This window comes from Canis lupus, chromosome 10 (assembly GCF_048164855.1).
Source record: "Canis lupus baileyi chromosome 10, mCanLup2.hap1, whole genome shotgun sequence".
In the NCBI taxonomy this organism is placed as follows: domain Eukaryota; kingdom Metazoa; phylum Chordata; class Mammalia; order Carnivora; family Canidae; genus Canis; species Canis lupus.
In genome coordinates, this window is record NC_132847.1 from 40,450,659 (window position 1) to 40,474,512 (window position 23,854).

At 35.3% G+C, this 23,854-nt stretch overlaps 1 protein-coding gene across 4 annotated transcripts in view; it reads left to right on the forward strand.

Moving 5' to 3' along the window:
* The window catches only part of DENND4C (DENN domain containing 4C), a 129,480-nt gene that overhangs the window by 82,128 nt on the left and 23,498 nt on the right, over positions 1 to 23,854 (forward strand). For 3 of the 4 annotated variants that reach the window (XM_072841492.1, XM_072841494.1, XM_072841495.1), the window contains 11 exons: positions 702 to 737; positions 818 to 948; positions 3,034 to 3,166; positions 5,800 to 6,006; positions 10,650 to 10,778; positions 10,966 to 11,110; positions 11,387 to 11,533; positions 16,532 to 16,654; positions 18,054 to 18,200; positions 21,080 to 22,245; positions 23,107 to 23,284. In XM_072841492.1, coding sequence (XP_072697593.1) covers positions 702 to 737; positions 818 to 948; positions 3,034 to 3,166; positions 5,800 to 6,006; positions 10,650 to 10,778; positions 10,966 to 11,110; positions 11,387 to 11,533; positions 16,532 to 16,654; positions 18,054 to 18,200; positions 21,080 to 22,245; positions 23,107 to 23,284 — 2,542 coding nt within the window. The remainder of the gene's footprint in view (positions 1 to 701; positions 738 to 817; positions 949 to 3,033; positions 3,167 to 5,799; positions 6,007 to 10,649; positions 10,779 to 10,965; positions 11,111 to 11,386; positions 11,534 to 16,531; positions 16,655 to 18,053; positions 18,201 to 21,079; positions 22,246 to 23,106; positions 23,285 to 23,854) is intronic. The other variant, XM_072841493.1, reaches the window with a different exon arrangement.

Here is a 23,854-nt window from a genome sequence, read left to right on the forward strand (position 1 = left end):
TTTTTGTAGTCTCCTTAGAGGACTTGAATGACATTTCCCCCATTCTGTTGATGTGACCTAAAACTCTGGGGATAAGATTAAAACTCTTCAACTTTTTTATTACTTATAAAATTAATAATTTGGCATTGTTCAATTAGAGGGAAGCTTAGATAATATTCTCTAATGCAGGATTTTATTTATTTATTTTTATTTTTTATTTTTCTAATGCAATATTTTAATAACAATAAAGTTTTTGATTTGGGAAGCTAGATTCCCCTCGTGACTGGCCAGTTTTGCTTGTGAAGAAAGATTTATGAAAAACCTATTTAAAATAAATTGTTTCTATCCTGATAGCCATAAGAAAAATACTATATGTTAACCTGACAGTGCAGGGCCTCCAAAATATACTGTGAAATGTTTTTTATCTGTCCAGTATTAAAAAAGGATAGTTTTTATTTTTATTTTTTAAAAAGATTTTATTTATTTATTCATGAGAGAGAGAGAGAGAGAGACAGGCAGAGGGAGAAGTAGGCTCCATGAAGGGAGCCTGATGTGGGACTTGATCCTGAGACTCCAAGATCATGCCCTGGGCTGAAGGCAGGCGCTAAACCACTGAGCCACCCAGGGATCCCCAAGGATAGTTTTTAATAATAGAATTTAAGATCATATGTAATAAATTCATAGTCAACGTTTTCACCAAGAATTCTTTTCTTCTTTTCTAGTTGTTTCCTGATAAAGGCACAGAGAAAACAGAAAAGGTATTTTATCTTAAGTTTTATAATTTCAGAACTAAATATTGATTGTATGCAGATTAATTGGAGGAAATAATTATTTTCAGGTTGATTTTGATTCAGCCGAAGATACCAAATTGATAGAGCTAGATGATACACAGAAAAGTGAGCACACTGTATTCATAATGCCACCAGAGCCGCCTCCTGATGATGGAAAGGATCTGTCACCAAAGTACAGGTAGCATTTTTTTAAAATTGCTGTGTTTGAGTGTAGCTTTAATAATTTATTTTGATCTTTTGTGTTTATTAGTAGATATTTATATTAGTCATTTGTGAAAGTCATTTTCAAAATTTATTCAGCGAACTAATGAAGATGAATATTGATTGCATGAAGATGTTACCAGATATTATAATTTAAAAATTAGCCTTTGTGGAAGGGAAGCCAAATGTTGATCACTATTCACCTAAATGTTTAATCATATTTTAACCTTTAAAATTTCATTTTAGGAGAAGAATAAGCTTACTTTTGTGAAGTTGCTCCTCTGTTGGGGGAGGGGGTATTGTCAATGTAAATTCTTAAGCATTAGTAAGATATCAGAGAAAACTAAAAGTAGAGGGCTAGGAATCATTATTTATTAAAATAAGTGATGAGGATTAAGGAGTGCACTTGTGATGGGCACTGGGTAATGTATGGAATTGTTGAATCACTATATTTTACACCTAAAACTAATATAACACTGTATGTTAACCACACTGGAATTTAAAGTAAAATAAAAATAATAAAAACTTGGAAAATAAGATTTAAATGGGAACCTTTTAAAAAATTAAAATGTACTTGATTGTTACTTGTTGGTATTATGATTATGATAATATATAGTTTAACAAACTTAGAAAGTCAAAAAAAAAAAAAAATCACACACACCAGCACATCACTTAAGCACCAATACTTAATGTCTGTTAACAACTGTATGTATATCTTTCCTGTTTTTGTGCATAAATTTGCATTTACTATATTAAAAAATATATGAGTTCATATTGTACATTTTCTTTGTAACCTGTGTCTACCTTTAATGGTCTGGACATTTTTCCATGCTAACAAATATTTTTGTGCCATATCATTTTAAATGACCATATTGCATGCCTTTATTGTGATTTGTATAACTAGTCTCCTATGGATTTTGTTTTTCATTTCTTTGCTAGCTATATCCTCATGTAGTTTTTTTCCTTAGACTACATCCTTAAAGGAATATCTGAGGCAAAGGGAGTATAAAATAATTGTCTTCCAAAAATATGGAATTAATAAATTATGTTACCTGGGTGGCATAAGAATGAAGGATATATACCTGGAATTTAGAGGCTTTATTCAGTGCTATTTTGATCACACGTTAATTATAGAACTTTTTTTTTTTTTAACCTTGGTTTAATCACCATACACTGGAATCCATGTATAAAGTAAATCAAATAGGGAAAGGCAGTATATCTCACAGAAGAAAATTGGCCAACGGCAATAAGTAGGTAATTTCTAAGAAGAAATCCCAAGAATTAAAAATATGAAAATATGAAAATATATTAAGCTTTGCTAGGATTCAAAGAAATGCAAACCAAAATGGTGAGAAGCATTTTTAATCTATCAGACTGAAGATAGGTTATGCTACTTTTTAGAGTATATGTTAGAGGGTATGTAATTATAACCTTTCTTGAAATAATTTGATAGTGACTCTGGTAATTTTAATTCTCTTAATAAACATTGACCATAGCAAACTGTATTGTTGGGCATTATCATACTGAGACATTAAGTACAAGTTTTCACAAAGATATAAGTACACGAATATTTAATTGCAAAACTTCGGAAATAACCTAAAAATGTCCAACAATAAAGAATGATGAAATTATGGTATATCCCTAAAATAAAAATCTTCAGATTTTTTTCCTCTTAAATACCAATACAAGGTACTTTTATGAAGAAAAACAAAATTACAAAGTATACTAGATGTTACTTTTTAATATAAATTATCATTGGACACATGGTTACTGTTTAAAGTTACAAATTTCTCTTGTGAAGTAAAATATCAGGATTTTCTGTTTTCCAGGGATTGGTTGAACATAACATTCAGAGTGGGGAGGAGGCCAAAGTTTTTATGTAGATAGTCTGTGAATCTTATAACTACATCATCTTATATTTTTGAAAAATATTTTTCTATATCCAGATTTGGGGGAATAATATTGGGTACTAAAGATTTAGAAATATTCACTTAAATTCTGGAATAATATGAAGAGTTAATGTATTTTAAACCAGCAGTTCTATTTTTGCTTTTTATTTTAGTTACAAATACTTTCCAAGACTGGACCTTAAGCTTTTTGACAGACCACAGGAGTTGAAACTTTGTTTTAGTAGACACCCTACTGGGAATAGCATTACAAACAGTCCAGCACTCATGGCTAAGAGAACTAAACAGGTCAGATATTCTTTATCTAATACTTAATTTAAAATGTAAAATATGTATATGTGATACGCAGCTCATAGTTTAGAATTATCACCCGTGGCAAACATTGCAGACTCACTGTGGTTGTTAATGAAGTTAAGTAGATGTTTTTCAACCCTGTTCTAATATTGAGGCTGAAGTTTGTGAATGCTTATGTTTATGCTTGAAGAGAATCCTGCGGAACCAAATACACTTTTTAAAAAACAACTTTATTGAGATATAGTTCCTATACCATACAGTTCACCCATTGAAGTATACTCAGTGCCTTTTAGTATATTCGCAGGGTTGTGCAACCACCACCACAGTCAATTTTAGAACATTTTTGTTACCCCAAAAAGAAAGGCTGTGCACCTTACCTGGTAACCCTCCCATCCATCCCAACAGCCCAGGCAACTGCTAATAATCTATTTTCTGTCTCTGTGGTTTCTCCTCTTCTGGGCATTTCATATAAATGGAATTAAACAATATGTGGCCCTTTGTGACTGGCTCCTTTCATACAGCATAATGTTTTCAAGTTCATCCATGTTGCAGCATGTGTCAATACTTCATTTAGTTTTATTGCTGAATAATATTACATTGTATGGATATATACCACATTTTATTCATTCATTCATATACATGTAAGTGGTTCCTGCTTTTTGGCTGTTATGCATAGTGCTGCTGTGAACATTTGTGTACAAGTGTTTGTGTGGATGCATGTTTTCATTTCTCTTGAGTAAATGCCTAGAAGTAGAATTGCTATGTCATATGGTATCTCTATGTTTAACCTTTTGAGGAACAGTGAAGACTGTTTTCCAAAATGGCTGTACCATTTTAAATTCCTGCCAACAGTGTGTGTGAGGATTCCTGTTGTACCAACGTCCCTGTCAATTCTTGTTATTATCTGTCTTTTTGATTATAGCCATCCTTGTGTGTGTGAAGTGGTATCTCATGGTGATTTTGATTTTTATTTCTCTCGCAGTTAATGAAATATACTTTATGTGAAATATTATATTTAAAAAGCTTTAAAGGGAGTTAATTTAGGACAAGCTAGACATCTTGCTTTAATGCTATATCTGATTTAGGCATAAAGAGTTAGTCTTAGGTTAGATGTGAGTTAAAATGAAACATCCTTCATGTATATATTGATATTTTTTGGTCTGCAAAACATGGAACATTTTAGAATGCAGCTCAGGTTTTACCAATTTGTGTACAGTCTCCCAAATCCTAGAGATTATCTGAAGTGTTCCTTCATTTCATACAGAACATGTGTACATATTTCTCTGTGTCTGAAGGGAAATTAGTGTGTGTATATTGCTATTACCAGCTTCATACAAGCCAGTTTTTAAAATGGGTGAATATAGTTACCAAATCCTTAAATCTCATATTCACAAGAATTCTGTCCCCCAGGCTACCTGGAAGAGAAAAGAACCTTCCTATCTTAGAAATATAGGGACTGTATTTTCAAATACATCTTCAAGTCTAATGGAAATAGAGCTCATAAGAAAAAGTAATGGGCCAGGGCATTTTTATTTAGAACACATCCTAGCAGAGAAATCTGTAGTGTAAGGTGCACAATGGTGGTCCGACATATCTGGAAGGTTCTGTAGGTTCTAGAAGTATACTTTTGTTTTGTTGTGTTCTTTTAAAAAGTTATTTATTTGAGAGAACGTGTGTGTGCGTGCACAATGTGAGGAGGGTCAGAGGGAGAGGGAGAAAGAAAATTGGAAGCAGACTTCTCGCTGAACGTGGAGCCCGACATGGGGCTCGATTTCACAGTGCTGACATCATGAGCTGAGTGCTCAACCAATAGCTACACAAGTGCCCCATGGGAGTCTCTATCTAGTTTGATTTAAGCTCAGCAGGTGGTTTTGATACCTGCTCTTTTCCACCTAAATAGAATGAAAATTGGAAGTAGGAAACATGACTATCAGACTGTTGGGTAAGAAAGTCTGTGATCTTTATCAGACTATGTTGCCTGCAAAGGCATGTAAAGAATCAGTCCATGAAAGTTTAAAGACTGTGTGAGGGAGGGTAGAATGGAAATCTTGGCAGGAAATAGCCTAAAGTATCTTAAGCAGTTAAGCAGGGAGAAAGTTGGAAAGACTGTCACTTTTCAAGAATGCCAAAGGACTTAAAAGCTCTAAATGGTTCAAACTCTTATCCATCAAGCATATGAGTGCCTTCTATGTGAAGGGCAACTAATTAGCCATAATATTATAAAAATATGAATGATCCCACTTTTAAGGGATTTCTAGTCTATTAGGAAATGCATGCTTGCCAGTAAAGGTACAGTGCAGTATAAAGTGCTTCTGTAGATTAGATGAGTGTTGAGGGAAACACATGGTAGGAAAGCCACTCATGAAAGTAAAACTGAAATGTGTGATTTTAGAGTCAAATTTTACATTATATTCCCCTCTCTCTTTTCCTTCTCACTTTTCTCCCTACCTTAATGGATTTTAATAAATACCATAATTTTTTTTTCCTTAATTTTCTTTTTGTAAGTAATCTCTACTCCCAGTGTGAGGCTTGAACTCATGAACCAGAGATCAAGAGTTGCATGTTCTGCCGACTAAAGCCAGCCAGGTGTCTCAAATACCATACTGTTTTATTTATTCTCTTTCTAGGAGATAAAAACAGCTCATAAGTTGGCGAAGAGATGTTACACGAATCCACCACAATGGGCCAAGTGCCTCTTCAGTCATTGTTACAGCTTATGGTTTATTTGTCTCCCAGCCTATGTCAGAGTTTCTCATCCTAAGGTCAGAGCACTTCAGCAGGCATATGATGTACTTATTAAGATGAGGAAAACTGATGTGGATCCGCTGGATGAGGCAAGTATAACAAACTGAATTATTATTACTAAGATTAATTTTTGTATTTTAAAGAAAATTTAGGTCTCAGTTGCTTTAAAGTGTTCTCAAGTATTCTCATTAAGCAGCAAAGGTTAAATATTACTCTGTTCCATGGAGCTAATACTTCTCATTTATTTTTGGAATGAACTGCTTTGGAATGAAGCAGAGACTGCCTTAGGTCAGATAGTTTGCACTTGACAAATAGAAAATAGTATTGACTTCATCTTATTTATTTATTTTATTTTTGTAAGAGAAGGAGAGAGTGGGGAGGGGCAGAGGGAAAGGGAGAAAATCTTAAGCAGGCTCAACACCCAGCTCCATCTCACAACCCTGAGATCATGACCTGAAATGAAATCAAGAGTCAGACACTTGATGGACTGAATTACCCAGGCACCCATACTTCATTTTATTCTTAATATAACTTTATTAGGAAGCAAATAGGGAATAGGCTTTTAGTAAGTGGCTCTCCATTATGCCCTATGTCCTGGGGTGAGTTATATAACCTGTGTTTCAGATTATGTATCTGAAAATGTAGATCCAGATTTCTCAACTTTGGCACTATTGACATTTTGGCCCACATAGTTATTTATTGTGGGTCTGTCCTGTACATTGTAGGATGTTCAGCAGCATCTCTGGACTCTGCACGAGCTGCCAGTAACAGTCCCCTGTGTACATGGCATTCAGAAATGTCTGCAGACATTGCCAGAGGTCCCTGGAGGTCAAAATTACCCCACTAATATAGACAATTATAGTTGGTATCATCTTTATAAGGTTAACCTGAATGTACAGAATATGCCTAGAATAGTACCTGGCTTATAGTGTAAGCACTCAGTGATTGATATGCTAAGGTTTCATAGGCAGTATCTCTCTTAAGCTGGAGAGCCACCCTAAGAGTTAAGGTAGTGATACTATCCAGTTAATCATTGAAGAAACTGAATCACTTATTTAGCCTTTTTCTGTGCTAGTTTTCCCTCTTAAAAAAAATGACTTTTGGTGTTAAAATAACTATAAATGATCTTTAGAATCAGATTAGAATTTAAAGTGAAGTTGAAAAAAATGGAAAAAAAAACAAAAAAATAAAGTGAAGTTGAAATAAAAATTCTTGTAATGGGTATGTGAGGGAAAAGAGCACAGGTATAGAAGAGAAATGGGATTGAAGAAGGGAGCGTTATAGGCTTCAACAGTAATTACATATTTTTTCTAAAATAAAAAAGATCTTAAATGAATACAGCATGTATAATATGAAAATTTGAGAATGCTTGTGGCTACACTAAAACTCATTTTCTCTAAGAATTAACTGTAGTTTATAAAAGCTTTAAAAATAAAAATGAAATTATAAAACAACTAGTAAAATATCCATTCTCATTTGATTACATTTTTCTCTCATCCGATGTGTATAAAACTATTTGGAAATTAAAAGTACTTGATCAGAATCAGTGTTTTTCATACCTCGTACATTTTAGTGTTTTAAAAAAATTGTTCTAATAGTTTCTTAAGATGTGTTTTAACCTGTGAAAGGTGTAAAATATTTTTAAAGTGTTTAAAAGTGTGCTCTGTGAAAGTATGCCATATGAATTACGTTACCGTTCTCCAAATTCAAAGCATAGCACTTGATAATTTTGTTTTAGTTAAAAGTTTATAATGCATATCATAAATTTCTTGAAAAGTAATTGTCTCTATAGGTATTTAAATTCAGTGGTGTAAAGAATTACATTCTCTCGTTTTCTAACATAAGCAATTATGACGAGCTAAAAAAATTTCTTAGACTATTCCCTAATTAACACTGATAGCTTAAACTTGGAGCTTACTTTGTTGTATTTCTACTTCTAACAGGTTATTTTGACAGATTTTTAGTATCCTGAAGTCATTACATCTCCACAACTGGAAGAAAGAAATGTTTATTTTAATACTTAATGTGTATGTGCTAGGTATATTTTGTGCATTTTATCTGTTTATTGATTATATAAAGAGTAGCATATTAAAGTTTTCATGGAATTTTCATGTACATTCTTTTCTTCGGTATTCCCAGCAAGTCTGTGAGGCAATAAATTAGCTGCATTTTACAAAGAAAGTAATTTGAAACTTAGATGACACACATACAGGACTGCCTCGTAAGTGGTCTTGATTTTTAGGTCTGTTTCATTAGAACCCAGTGTCTCATTCATGAGCTTACTGTTTTAATTTGACAGCTTTTTGTTCTACATGTTATGCTTGTAAAAGGTGTAATAACCTAGATTTGAAAATAAAACTCTTCAAAGACCCAGAAGTAGCATATGCCACAAAAAGTTAAAATGCATAATGCATTTGTTTTTAATACTACTTAACTGAATTTTTAAAGAAAATGGAATATTTGTGTCAAACTTGTTCCTACATTGTTTTATCAGTCTGTTCATATCATATTATGGTACATTGCTGAGTAACAAACCACCCCAAAATTTAGTGGCTTAAAATAACAACTTTATTGAATCTGACCCTTACTTTATTTGCCAGAACCCAGGAAGAATTCTAGGTGATTTTTCTTCTCCACATTGCATAACTGGAATCACTTGGTTATAATCTGTTGCTAGCTGATCTGGTCTGGTGGGCCCCAAATTGCTTAACTCAAAGCCAGCCAGGTACCTTGGCAAGGGTGATTGTAATGGGGGGCTCAGGTGGGTCCCTCTCCCTCCACGTAGGCTCAGGACCTCTCTCTGTGGTACTTGGGCTTTTCCCATGGTAGCTTAGAGCTTAAGGAGCATTTATTTCAAGCGAGAGGAAGTGGAAATTTAGTAGTTTCTGAAGGCTTAAGCCAGGAGACTAGTACAGTGTCTCATCAAATTCTATTGGTCGTACAGTCTCGGCGATCCTTCTCCCTTCTCCAGCAGTTCAAGGAGAGGGACACGGACCTCTCAGTGGAAGGATGAGCAAAGAGTGAGGGGGCCATCTTTTATCTACCACAGATATCCAAAAAATATGTTGCAGGCAACAAAATACTGCAATTGAAAAATTATATCTGGCATTATTACTATTTCTTTAGTTTGGTGTCTGGCCCTTATACAGGTAAAACTGGAAGGTTGGGGAATACTTTGTAGACGTCAGAATAAGTTCATAGCTTAGAATGGTTTTAGAAAATTCAGATGAATCCAAATTAGACATAGAAAGTGAGTTCCTCCTTAATGGCTCACAGGGTCTTAAAAGTTGATAGGATTTTAAGATTCTTCAATACAACTTGAACCTAACACTGATCCTCTGTAGAAAGTATAGCAAATGAGATCTTGCTCTGCTTGATTGGGTCTGTGATTAGGAAGTGTATGTTTTTTTTTTGTTGTTGAGCTCACTTTCACCTCCATGTGGCTTTTCTGGAATTGTACAAACTGTTTCTTCCCTCTTTCAGTATGACAACTCTTCAGATACTTGAAGAACCCTCGTGGGCCACATTCTTGCCCTCCCTTTACACATCTTACCTAGTTCCTTCAGTTGTTCCTGATTCATGGAATTTCGTAACACTTCTTTAACTTGTTATTTATAGAGTTGCTCTCAGGTTCTGACTGCCTTCTGTCTCTAAATTATATTCTCCGTCTCTGGCTCCCAAGTATTCATCTTTATGACCATCGGCCTTTTCATGTCTTTTTTCATTTCTCCTGTTCTCTTGACTAAAATATCCCTTCTGAAATCTTTTTACTATGCCCTTTAGTTGAGAGACCAACTGGGCTTTATGGTACCTTTTTGTTAACCAACTCTGCTGTAAACAGAACACATTTTACAAGTCCCGACAAGAATGTCTTCTCTGTGTGTACTTCCTTCTTCTCAGACTAAGCTGAGAGACAGTCTGTGGCTGCACCGTTGCTGCTCCTGTCACCTGGCTCACCTCTTTGCCAGGAGCACTTGAGATACCGGTTCACTCTCCGTGGTTTCTGCTGTAATCTTCTAACCTCACTTGTCTTCTTGTGATCAGATCTAGCCCTCCTCAGTAAACACATTCCCAGGAAAGCCTTTGCTAAAAATGTTGTTGTGTTTTAAAGTTTCTTTAAAAAAAAAAAAAAAAAGATTATTTGAGAGAGTGAGCACAAGCAGAGGAAGAGGCAGAAGGAGAGGGAGAAGCAGGATCCCCCCGCTAGAGCAGGGAGTCCAACTTGGGGCTCGATCCCAGGACCCTGAGATCATGACCTGAGCCGAAGACAGATGTTTAACCAACTGTGAGCCACTCAGGCACCCCTAAAGTTTCTTCTTATACTTTTCTAAGGCATGAGTTTACAGAATCTTTTTTGTTAGGTAGGCATCCTGGAGATGTTGTTTAATTCCTTTAGCACAGAATATAGAGTTTGATTTGGGAGAGAGTTATTTTAATCATTTTAAATTTAAAAAATGAATTCCTTCTCAAATTATGGAGAATAATAGTCATTCTCTTTGTGTAAACTTAGTTGCGGAAATAAGTGGCACACATGCACATAGGTCTTATGTGAAATAGTTAATAATGCTGGTATTTTCATTAATGAGTAGGTTTTAAAAATTTACTGAGATTAAGAACAAAAGACAATTAGTGCTGGATGACTTTGAGAAGAACTGAGTAATCAAAAGATTTCTATAAGTCATAGGTAGACTAATATGCTAACTGCTAATGCTTTGATGTTATTTTTTGTTAGGTGTGCTATCGTGTAGTCATGCAGCTCTGTGGACTATGGGGTCATCCTGTTTTAGCAGTGAGAGTCTTATTTGAAATGAAAACTGCTAAGATAAAGCCAAATGCTATTACTTATGGTTATTATAATAAGGTAAGTGGGATTGACATTGGACAACATGCTGCTTATTAAGATTGATACATTTTGTACCTTTTATTAATCATGAAACTTCTTTTAAAATTTTGAGCTATAGTTATTTATGTATATATCATGTATGTAGTTCTTTAAAAGATCAAGTATTCCTAATGAGCATTATTTTTAACTGTAGTTTTACCTTTAGGTAGTTTTGGAGAGCCCGTGGCCTAGCAGTACCCGCAGTGGTATCTTCTTATGGACGAAGGTACGGAATGTGGTACGTGGCTTGGCACAATTTAGGCAGCCGCTTAAAAAGACCGTGCAAAAGTCACAGGTCTCCTCAATATCAGGTAATACATGTGGTTGGAAAGATACTCTCTTGCTGAAACATAAGCTTTATGTAGGCATAGGAGTATTTAATTGTATGAAGTAGAAAACATAAATGAAATTCTTGTTGATATTTTCATATACAAGTGAAAACAGAGATTACATTAGTACGAAATTATTTCCCCCCGTACAAATTTAGAAGGTGTTCTGCAACTGTAAATGAATTGTGGGGCCTTCATGTTTAGTTTCAGAGATTATCAGTGCATGAGTTATTGAACTGCTGTTGTCCTTATCTTTAGCTCCTCAGAGTGCCACAGGTGGAAGTGATGGGGACACGGTGAGCCACGGTAGCGTGGATAGTTCTAATGATGCTAACAATGGGGAGCACACAGTCTTCGTCAGAGATTTAATCAGACTTGATTCCACTGATAATCACTTTAGCACAGGTACTAAAATCTGGATTTTACTAACCCTTCACTTACTCTCTTGTTAAGTCTTTCCCTTTTTAAAAAGCTTTTACCCTCCTTTGAGTTTGTGCAATGAATGCTTTAAAAATACTATATATAAATACGAAATTACACCTCTGATTGCAGATCACTGCAAAATTAACTTTGGAGTGCTGTGCAGAAGGCTCTAGCATGGTGCTCCTTTGTTTTTATTCATCATTAATTTGTGAAAGTATACAGTATAACTGGGGGGATTAGAAACTGAGGAACTTGAATATTAGTAATACAACTTGCAGATCTTTTTTCCATTAAATGGAAAATATTAAGAATTTGAGGTTATGAATATTATAGAGGGAAAAAATAAGTCACACACCATGAGATAGAGTATTCTCTTTGCAGAGTAATTATTTTAAATGACACTTTTTAAGTCTGAGAAATTTCTGAAGCTACATTTACGTACAAAACTACGGGCATACATTCTGTCCTCTGAAATTAGAAAAAGGCATAATTCAGGTAGCACATTGAACAAATATATGTGTGTTGCACATCCTTCTTCTTGTGTTGTTTTCTTTTTTGTTGTTGTTATTGTTAATATCTCAAGCTTTTCTTTAAAAAAAAATCCTAAGTCTTTAATTCCTGTGCTTCATCTGATGAACTTGTCTCAATGACTGAAGTTTCCTTTTTTCTGCTCTTTGTTGCTCTGCTTTTTGCTCTGTGCTGTTTCTTGGTGCTGCATTTGTCCTTGGCTGTCATGGTGTGGGGTGCAGACAGACTTGTATGACGTGAAGCTATGGATACACGTGTGCATTAATTCTACCCTTGAATGTTAACCACTTCAGGTAATTTCCCATTTATTAGGTTAAATTTTGCTGACATGGCAAGGGTGGGGGAGAGACCTTTTGTTGTGTTTATTGTTGTAGGTGGAAATCACTTTTAGTTTTCTTGGCTTTTTCTCCTTCAGATAAGTGTAATCATATATGTACCACTGAAAATATCCAGCTAACATTTTACGATCATTTTGCAAATCATATTTGTTATCTTATTTGAAAATACACTGTGCCTTGCTATAATTGTTCCTTTGGCGTTTGTTTGCAGCATCATTAAATCATTGAAAGTCAACATAGAACTATAGGTTACAATCCTATTTGTAACTTAACCTTCTTTCAACAGTAGGAATTATGTGACTTTAATTTTAAAGTCACCTTATTTTATTTCTTCCTGTATTTTTTCCTGAAACTTCTAAGAAGAAATGGGTTTCATTTATGGAAAAAAATATTGTGATATGAAACCATTTCACCAGAATAATTATAATTTAAAAAATAATAATAAATACTATCCTTACTCTTCTAAACATATCTCCTTTAATGAAAAAACAATCTCCTTTTATTCTGGGTGATTGGTATAAAGATTCCAATAGTTGGGGAAGAAACTTCAGATCCTTTTTCCATACATATCATTTCAGTTCCATTTCAAATGTCTGAGGCCTTGTTGCTGAATTTACAGTGATTATGGGTCCTTGTAGAGTTTCTGGTGACATCATTTGATACTTTTGGAGACTCCAACCTAGGTGCTTAAGTTCCTCTTTCATGAAAGATTCTCTTGTAGAATCTTGCACTTGGTACCTGATATGGAGTCACTTAGCTTGGCAGAGGGTGAGGGCGCATATCTTGGTTTAATCTGTCTGCTTAGACCCCAGTCTGGTGTCCATTTCATGGTGCCGTAACGCCTTATCAGACTTTCTGTGGGGCCAATAAAAAACTGAGAAGTTAATCATTCTAACCAGGGGTACGTAAAGAAGTTTTGTTCTTTTTTTTTAAAAAATATATTGCAGACCTACAGTTTGAGTGGCAGTGTAACAAGCAGTAGAAAGTAGAAGGCACTACAGTTTACTCTTGAACAACATGGGTTTGAACTGCACGGGTCCACTTCCATGCCAGTTTTTTTTTTTTTTTTTTTTTTTTAAATAAATACAGTACTGTAAATGTATTTTCTCTTAGGATTTTTTTTCTCCTTTTAAAAAAAGTTTAAATTTCAGTATGGTTTACATGAGTTGTTACATTAGTTTCAGGTATACAACGTAGTGATTCAACTTCTCTTTACCTTACGCTGTGCTCACCACAAGTGTAACTACCATCTGTCATCATACAACTCTATTACAGTACTTGGTTTTTTAATGACATTTTCTTTTCTCTGCTTCCTTTACTGTAAGAATATAGTATATAATATATATATATAACAGAAAATATGTGTTAATAGACTGTTATTGGTAAAACTGCCAGTCAACAGTAGGCTTTAGTAGTGAGTTTTGGGGAGTGAAAAGTTATGCCTGGATTTTCGATTGTGGGGGGTGGGAGGGCCAGTGTGTTCAAGGGACAACTGTGTGTGCTTGTTTCATGTTTCACTGACATCCCCTATAAGGATTCTCTAGGAACTTAGTTTCAGTTAGTCTTCAGTCTTCGTTTCAGTTTGAAATGATAGAACTTGTAGGTCAAATAGACCTATTTAAAATTTTATCCTGAAATTATTTCAAACTTATGAAAATGTTGCAAGTATAGTACAGAGAGCACTTGAATAACTTCTCCCTAGATTCACTCACTTTTAGTTCACATTTGCTTTATCTTTTTCTTTCTGTATACACATATACACATTCTTTTTCTGAATCATGTGACAGGTTGCATACATCTTGACCTTTTATCTTTTAATACTTTAGTGGTATTTTTCTCTGATAAACCATAGTACAGTTAACTAAATTCAGGAAAATATCTGTACACTACTTTAGTCTATAGTCTGCATTCCAGTTTTGTCAATTGCTGTAATGTCCTTTGTGGCACTCTGGCTCCCTCTCTGCAGTCTCCTTTAGCCTAGTTCCTTACTCTTTCTTTGTCTTTCATGACCTCGACCTTTTTGAAGAATTCAGTCTAGTTATTTTGTGGAATCCTCCTTAGTTTGAGTCTGTCTGATGTTTCTGTGTGATTAGATTGGGCTGTACATCCATGGCTCTACTACAAAAGTGACATTGTGTCTTTCTCAGATTGTCACATCCCAGAGGCATGCATTATCTGTCTGCCTCTCATTGTTGATACTAATTTTGATCACCTGGTCTTAGTATTTGTTTTCTCCTAGTTATTATCATCCCTGCAGGTGATAAGCTATCTGTGAGGAGATCTGAGACTATACAGTAATACCCTCTTTCTTATCATACTTTCTCTCTTAAATTTAGCATCCATTGATGATTCTGCCTTAATTGGTCCTTACTATAAAGTAGTGATTTGGGGGTACCTGGGTAGCTCAGTTGGTTAAGCATCTGATTTCTTCTGCTCACATTGTGATCTCAGGGTTGTGAGATCAAGTCCTGCATTGGGCTCTGCACTTAGCATGGAGTCTGAGATTCTCCCTCTCCTTCTGCCCCCACCCCCAATAATTTTTTAAAAGTAGTGATTTTGCCAACTCTCTTCTCTGCCTACATTTATAAGATGTCATAAATGTACATTGAAATGTTGTACATCGTTGTACAATGAAATGTTCCTGGTTCATTCTTCTAGCTTTCCTGCCTGAGATCTGGAATCAGCCATTTCTTCAGGATCCCAGGTTCCTTTCAATGGGCAATAGATTTTATTTTATTTTATTTTATTTTATTTTATTTTATTTTATTTTATTTTATTTTATTTATTTTATTTTATTTTATTTTAGTTTTTTATTTTATTTTATTTTATTTTATTTTTATTTTTATTTATTTACTTATTTTTGGGGGGGAGGGCAATAGATTTTAGATGCCACGATCTAGTGTGCCTACTTACTGCTTCTAGACTTTTTCAGCAGAGCTGGAATATATATATATGAAAAAAATGTATATAGTTTTAGAAATACCTCCATTTTTTTTTTTATTTTTAAAATTTATTTATTTGAGAGGAGAGGGGAAAGGCAGAGGAAGAGGGAGACAGAATCTCAGACTCCCCGCTGAGTGCGGAGCCCGACACAGGGCTCAGTCTCATGACCTGAGGTCATGACCTTAGTGAAACCCAAGAGTCAGACACTTAACCAACTGAGCCACCCGGGTGCCCCTTGGAATACTTCCAGTTTCAAATCAACCCCACAGATTTTTCTTTGCCTTCCCTCATTTCATTTTTAAAAAATCTCTCTTCTTCCACAGTGAGAATTTTGGCTCCCAATAACCATCATTATTTTTACTTGTTTGCTCAGTCTTGCAGTATACATAAAATAATTTCAGAATTGCTACATTTATTATTCTGGAAGAAACAAACTTTCTAAGGAGTTCAGGGTTTGTCTCTTACCCCCTTCTCCCCCAGGCTTAGGATATAGACTCAAAATAATGTGTTGAAAAGTTTCTTGTATTAGTCCTCTCCCCCACACCCCATTTCCCATCCTTTCAATATAGTTATTCATGTGAAATACAGTTGGTCTCATTTGTTCCTGCTTACATTCAATTTTAGTTACTACCCTCCTCCCAGTTTTGTTGATTTAATTTTTTTGAATATGTAGAAAATGATGCATTTCCAAAAATAAAGTAATACAATAAACCATATTTAGAGAAGTTTCCTCTCCCTTTATCTCTTCCATCCTAATTCCCCCCACACCTTGTAGTTAACCAGTTTTATTGCTTTCTGGTGTATTATTTCTCCATTTCTTTTTGCAAAAGTTAACATATATGTTTATTACCTCTTTTTTCTTACACAAAAGGTAGCATTCTAAAGACATACTCCAAAAGAAACTTTTCAGAACATCTTGTCCAAATCTATTAATTTATGGATGAGGAAACTAAGGTTCAGTGCTTCCAAATTTTTTAGTCTTTGATGTTGCTTTTGTTCCTTTTCTTTGCTTCTTATCATTTGTTTACAATGTTCTGTGTGCTTTGTGAGCTTTCTTGTCTTCCTTTTCTGTAAACTTAATTGTATGAATCAATGGAATTTTCTTTTGACATTTTATACCTTGACAATGAGTAAAAGCATTCGCCTATAAGCCTGCATTCTTTTTCAACAGGTGGTCAGTCTGACCAAGGCTATGGGTCTAAGGATGAACTTCTAAAGGATGATGCAGAAATTCATGTGCCTGAAGAACGAGCAGCAAGAGAAGTGATAACTAAAACAAAAGTGCAAACAGAAGGTTAAGTACTGGTATTTACTAGCTTTACTTAGAAAAATACCATATTCGGGCAGCCTGGGTGGTTCAGCGGTTTAGCGCCTGCCTTTGGCCTGGAGTGTGATCCTGGAGACCCAGGATCGAGTCCCATGTTGGGCTCCCTGCGTGGAGCCTGCTTCTCCCTCTGCCTGTGTGTCTGCCTCTCTCTTTCTGTGTCTCATGAATAAATAAATAAAATCTTAAGAAAAAAAAAAAAAGAAAAAGAAAAATACCATATTCATTTTTTTAGGTTTGTTTATTTTTAATAATCTCTCCACCCAACATGGGGCTTGAACTCATGGCCCCGAGATAAAGAGTTGTGTGCTCTTCCAGCTGAGCCAGCTAGGAGCCCGTGTACTAATCTATAATTTTGATGATAATTTCTAGAAAGAAATAAAGTTTTGGGCTTATAAGATATTATGTTGTGTTATAAATGGAGAGAACGAGTAGTTTCTCAATTTTAGAATTTAAGAGATCTTTAGAGACTATAGGTCAGCCTTCAATTCTGTAGGAAACTACAATCCATTGAGGTATTCATTTGCCAAAGGTATATAAATAGCTATTTTGTGATAGAACCAGGACTAAACTTTGAGTCATCAAACCTGTGTTCTAATGTTTGTTTTATTTTAAAATACGGTTTCACTAAAAGTCCTTCAAATATCTAAGGTATTTTTCTTTTCTTTTTCTTTTTTTTTTTTTTTTTTAAGATTTTATTTATTTATTCATAGACACAGAGAGAGAGGCAGAGATACAGGCAGAGGGAGAAGCAGGCTCCATGCAGGGACTCGATCCCGGGCCTCCAGGATCACACCTGAGGCTGCAGGTGGCGCCAAACCGCTGCGCCACTGGGGCTGCCTTCTAAGGTATTTTTCATTGGTAGGTTAGAAATAGTGTCTGTGGTTTCCTGTTTTTTGTCTTTTGTTTTTTTAAATGGTTCTCATTGAAGTAGATATGACTTACAGTAATCATTTTATGGAAATGTGGAGGAATTTTCTGGCTTTATGGTAATAAGATGTTCTTCCTACCCTCTTATACAGAAGTATACTTTTCTTTATGATGTCACTTAATTTAGGCTCTAGAGTTATGCAGAAGCAAGCCTCTCCCCTACTTTACAAAGTGATGGGAGTGTAAATGGAGGCCAAAATCTTTAATTTATTCACAGGAATGCTCAAGTTAGGATTATTGTTGCTAAAATAAAGCATTTATTTCATGGCAACATTGATGGCATAAAGTAAATCAGACCCAATAAACTTGTATAAAATAGTCACATATTCACTCCCACTTGGAGAAAAATATAGAAAAGCAAAATATACAAAAATCAATATATGGTTTCTGTTGAATTTTAGTGAAAGTAGGAATAACATCCAAATATTTTGTTCCCCAGAGGTGTGTGATATCTCTGCTATGGTGGCAAAACATTCACAACCCAGTGCAGAGCCACAGAGTCCTACCGAGCCTCCTGCGTGGGGCAGCAGCATTGTAAAAGTTCCATCTGGTATATTTGATCTCAGTGGCAGGAGGAGCAGCACTGGTGAGTCTTTATGTACTGATTGCTAAATATTTAAAATAGTTTTTAAGGACATTAAATTGATGACTTAATTGTAATGAACATGCTAAAGAGCCAGAAGTGTTTGAATCCTACCTGTGTATAGGATTCAAACTTAAAGTTGTTTAAAATGTTTAGTGTTTAAAAGGAGGGGTGTTTAGTATTTCATTGTTACTGGGAATACTTTCTTATTGTATGCCTCTTCTCAGTTTGGTACCTCTTTCTCATGGTAGATAGTGAGAGGGGGCCTCCTACTATACTCATTAAGAACAGAGAGGTAGTGATGTCATTGAATTCCAGGGGGGCTTTTGTGTGGCTATGGAAAGGCAGTGGGAGAAAAAGATTCCTGTCATTGTGTTGTATTACAGAAAATACCAGTGTGTCTTTAGTTTGGCCAGTTTTTATAGGCACCTTGAGCCACTTATTTATGATTCAGTATTTGTAATGAATAACTCTTCTGTGTGTGACTCCCTTGAATTTGAGTTTACTACTTTTAATTATGTTTTAGGCCTTCCAAGTGCCCTGAAGGCTTGCATCTAAGTGTATGATTTCAAAGAACAAAGAGATTGGCCTGTGTCTTTTTCCCTTTTTTAGTAGCAGCTATAATTCACTTCTCAAAAGTCAACTGTCTTAACGATATCTATTGTGTGACTTATAGAAATTAATTTGCGGGGCAACTGGGTGGCTCAGTGGTTGAGCATCTGCCTTTGGCTCAGGTGATGAAGCCTGGGGCCCTGGGATGGGGTCCTGCATCAGGAGCCTACTCCTTCCTCTACCTGTGTCTCTGCCTTTCTCTGTATCTCTCATGAATAAATAAATAAAATATTTAAAAAAAATCAATTTGTTTACCTTCTTAAATCCATGTAGGAATACTCTTTATTCCAAAAGTTTTTCCTTTTAAAGTTTACTGACAGCAAGTTTAGCTTGCTTGTTTTGGGGGGCAGGTAGTATTCAAGAGGTGAAGCTAAAGGTTTTTGAAAAAATAATATGTTCTGTGTTCTGTTTGCCCAATCTGTTGCTAGCAGGTTTAAAAATGAAAAAGGAGGAGGGCAGAATTTTATCAAAGGTTTATAATCTACTCATAAAATTGGCATAGAAGTGACGGGCATTAAGGAGGGCGAGATAACAAGATGAGCACTGGGTGTTATACTATATGGTGTCAAATTGAATTTAAATAAAATTTAAAAAATATTGACATGGATAAGATCTGGGGACTAGCATGTTTTCTTCCTTCTTTAACTCATCCTATTTCCATGTTATATCTTGATGTGGGAAGACTGATTCCAATAAAGGAAGAGGTAGTAGTGGAGCTTTGGCCAGTATATCAGAGGGTCAATTTTTTTTTTTTAATTGAAAAAAATGTGCCACTAAATTCCTGGAAATACCATGAGAACCAGTAAATTTGCTAAGATCTGTTTCTCAAATACTGGTAAAAATTTTCAAAGCAGGCACAAATTTCAGAGTTGTAAAATAGGCTAATTTAATTCTCCTAAAAGCTGTGAAATATCTCTAAGTGCTTATTGTTCTGTTTAATTGGTAGATAAAAAGAAGACTTTATTAAAAGATAACTTTTCTCTCAAATCTTCTCAGTCATTATACCTTTTAAAAAATAAATGAGAATCCTAAATATGTATGAATGAGTAGACTTAAGTTCTGATAATGATTCAAATAGGAAACAGCTTTTGGTCTTGGAGTGGAAAAAATTGCATGGGAGCAAGGAATAAAAGACAGCCCGGTGCTCAGTGATTTGGCGCTGCCTTCGGCCCAGGGCCCGATCCTGGAGACCCGGGATCAAGTCCCACATCGGGCTCCCTGCATTGAGCCTGCTTCTCCCTCTGCCTGTGTCTCTGCCTCTGTGTGTGTGTGTGTGTGTGTGTCTTTCTCTGTGTCTCTCATAAATAAATAAAATCTTAAAAAAAAAAAAAAACTACTTGCTTGTTGTGATGAACACTGAGTGTTGTATGTAAGTGATGAATCACTAAATTCTACTCCTGAAACGAATACTACACTATATAATAACTAACTGGAATTTAAATAAAAACTAAACAAATAAAAACCCTTAAAAAAAAAAAAGAAGACTACTTGCTTCCCCCAAAAGTGGGGGAAGTTCCTACAGCCACTGGAATAATTTTGTTCCACTTGATCAAACAAGACTAAACTCTGTGAGAGGTCTGGGATCATGTTTGTTTTATTTGCCATTATATTCCTAGCACCTTATATAGTAAATGCTAGTAGACATCTAAGTGTTTGTTGAAGGAATGAATATATCTGAAAAGTTTTTACCTATTCAGATTTCATCAGCCTTCTTGGAATTTACCAGGTCTAAGCACTCCCTTCTAGTTTCCTTTATTTTACTTGGAACAGTAAGGCTTTTATTTTAGAAAATATAGAATTCCTACATGGTTATAAATTTATTTTGTGTGGAGTAGATTTCTGCCAAATATATTGTTAAATTATATGAAATCTAAAAGGGAAGAGATTCTGTCTTTTTAGATCTGCTATTTAACACAAAATATATTTCTTAAATTGAATGTAGAACTTCTTAACTGTAAGATGTATTTGATATTTGATAAATGTGATAGATTTTGGTGAAGAATACAGGCATAGAGCATATACTGCATGATTTTTTTAAATGTGTATGCACAGAAGGTGAAAGACAGGTTATTAATTACAATGTTATCTCTGGGAGGCAGGACTGAATGGAGGTTTTTTGGTTCTTTTTTCTGTATACTTTCTTTGTACCTTCTAAACTCTGAATCTTTTACGCTGAGTATGTATTACTTTTCAAAACTCAGAAAAACATTTTTCTAAAAGTTATTTCAGAAAGTAGAGTTTCATTTCTAATATTGTACTTTCCCTTTTAGGTAATACAGCAAATGTGCCATTTTCTACTCAGGATCCAGCTGAAGATGCAGTCTTTGGTGAAGTTACTAATCTCAAGAAGAATGGTGATAGAGGAGATAAAAGACAAAAGCATTTTCCAGAGCGGAGTTGTAGTTTCAGTTCTGAAAGTCGAGCAGGAATGTTGCTTAAGAAGAGCAGCTTGGATTTGAATTCAAGTGAAGTGGCTATTATGATGGGAGCAGATGCCAAGATTCTTACAGCAGCATTGACCTGTCCTAAGACTTCCCCACTCCAGGTTGCAAGCACCCATAGCTTTGACAGTGTTAGTTGTCATCTAGTTGACACTAGGACTCGTATGTCTGAAAGCACTTGGGATTCTGAGCACAGATCTTCGGTATTAGAGATGCTTGAGGAGAGTCAAGAGACCCTAGAACCTGTGGTTGATGACAGTGTAGCTAAAACTACTATGAAAAAGGATGCATGTGACAGTCTGCAAAATGATAGTAATAGTAATCAGCCCAGAGACTTGAAAGTAGGATCCAAAGATGTAATAAATAAGAGAAGTAGTTTATATGGTGTTGTTAAAGCTGTTGAGAGGGAGGATGTTGAAACTGGACTAGATCCTTTGTCTCTTTTGGCCACTGAATGTACGGGAGAAAAAACTCCAGACTCTGAAGATAAGGTGTCCTCTCCAGTAATTGCACGTAATCTGGCTGATGAAATTGAAAGCTATATGAACCTAAAGAGTCCCCTGGGTAGCAAGTCTTCCAGTATGGAATTACACGGAGAGGGAAGCAGAGAGTCTGGCACTACCATTGCATTTACTCACCCTTTAGAGAGAAGATCAAGCCTACCTTTAGAGCCTGGTCCAGCAGCAGAGGAATATCCTGAAAGTGAAAAGAGCTCCCCTGCAGAATCCAGATCTAAAGCTTTTACTGGGCGTTTCAAGCAGCAGACTCCTTCTCGCAGTCATAAAGAACGTTCAACTTCTTTATCAGCCCTGGTGCGCTCTTCACCACATGGCTCATTGGGTTCTGTGGTAAATTCTTTGTCAGGGCTAAAGCTAGATAATATACTCTCAGGACCCAAGATGGATGTCCTAAAATCTGGTATGAAACAAGCAGCAACAGTGGCCAGTAAGATGTGGGTAGCTGTAGCGTCTGCCTACAGCTACTCGGATGATGAGGTAAGAATGTTTTATGTGTGTGGTCTACCTGATAGGGGAGTGTTTCTAGTATTTTATATATATAAGTTATTATTTAGAGATTTCTGATAACTTTGGTTTTTATATTTTAAAACTTTATGCATTTCCTATTTCTTTCTTGAAATGACTTGAACAGGATGGCTGCTCCATTTCTAACCATCACAGCCACATCCCAGCCAGCAGTAAGGATAAAAATAGAGTATGAAAAGTATGCTTTCTTTCTCTAGGGATAGTTCCTAGAGTTGCACCTAACATTTATCTGTGTATCTGTTTGGCCTAAACTTAGTTATATGGTTATATCTAGTTGCAAGGGTGTCTAGAATAGGTAGTTTTTATTCTGAACTATAGCTCCAGCTGAAATTCTCATAACCACCTTATTTTAAAGGACTCCTCTTATCCTTATTTTTAAGATGATATAATTAAAAGTTAGAGTAAAATAATTTCTATAAGGTCACATACCTAATACGTGATGGGGCCAAGACTGCAGTGTGGCCATCGGACTTTGAAGCCCCTACTGTACTGGTGCTGGGTGCCTGATCCCGTTGGAGGCAGTGAGTTTCCTAGAGTTCCTTCGTTTTTTAGGATATTGATTATTGAGAGACACCCCAACATATATCAAGAGCGAAACAAAATCTAAAAGTATTATAGGTCTTTGCTTCAATATCTTAGAGTATGGAAAGGAAATTCCAAATAATATCAAGAAGAGTTCATGGTTTTGAAAAATATGGGGATGATAATTTATTTAAGGTTTATAGAGAAGTTTAATTTTGAAAAGGGTAGAGTGAATATATTCTTATTGTAGATATTATTTATGTATGAGGGTTTTATTCTTTTCAATTAAAGGAGGAAACTAACAGAGATTACAGCTTCCCAGCTGGCCTTGAAGACCATATTTTGGGGGAGAATGTGTCACCGAACATGAATATCTCAGGGTTGGTTCCCAATGAACTTACCCTGAGCAACACAAGCCTTGGCAGTAGCAGCAGCAGTGGAGATGTAGGAAAACTGCAGTACTCAACAGGTATGGAAGGGATTGTCCTCTTCTGTAATTTATATGCCCATACCTCTCCCTCTCCCTCCCACATACACAATAAGCCCCTTTGTTGAGATGAGCTGATAGATTTTTAATATAGCCACACCATACTATCACTTATTTTATATGATCTCTAAGTATTACCATCACCTTAGTTGTATTTGTGGATTCTATCATTAGTTCCCAAACTTCAGTGTGTGTCAGAATCACATGGAGAATTTATTTAAAAATATATACAACATCCAAGCCTGAGGCTAAAACTTTTGAAACTGCATCTGAATGGGGCCTTAGGAATGTATATTTTTAACTGGCACTGTGGATAAATCAAATGTATACCAGAGTTTGGGAATCCTTGGGCTGTGTCACTGATATTTTTAGTGCTGTTATTTTCTAAAATTTTAGTTCTATTAATTTTTTTCCAACATTCAGTTACAAAAAATTTCTGATGTCCTGAATAATTGAAAGGATCATATAATGAACAATCATATATTCTCCAGTTAGATTTAAATACTGTTAACTTTAGATATACACATAAATTTTTATACTGAACCATTTGAA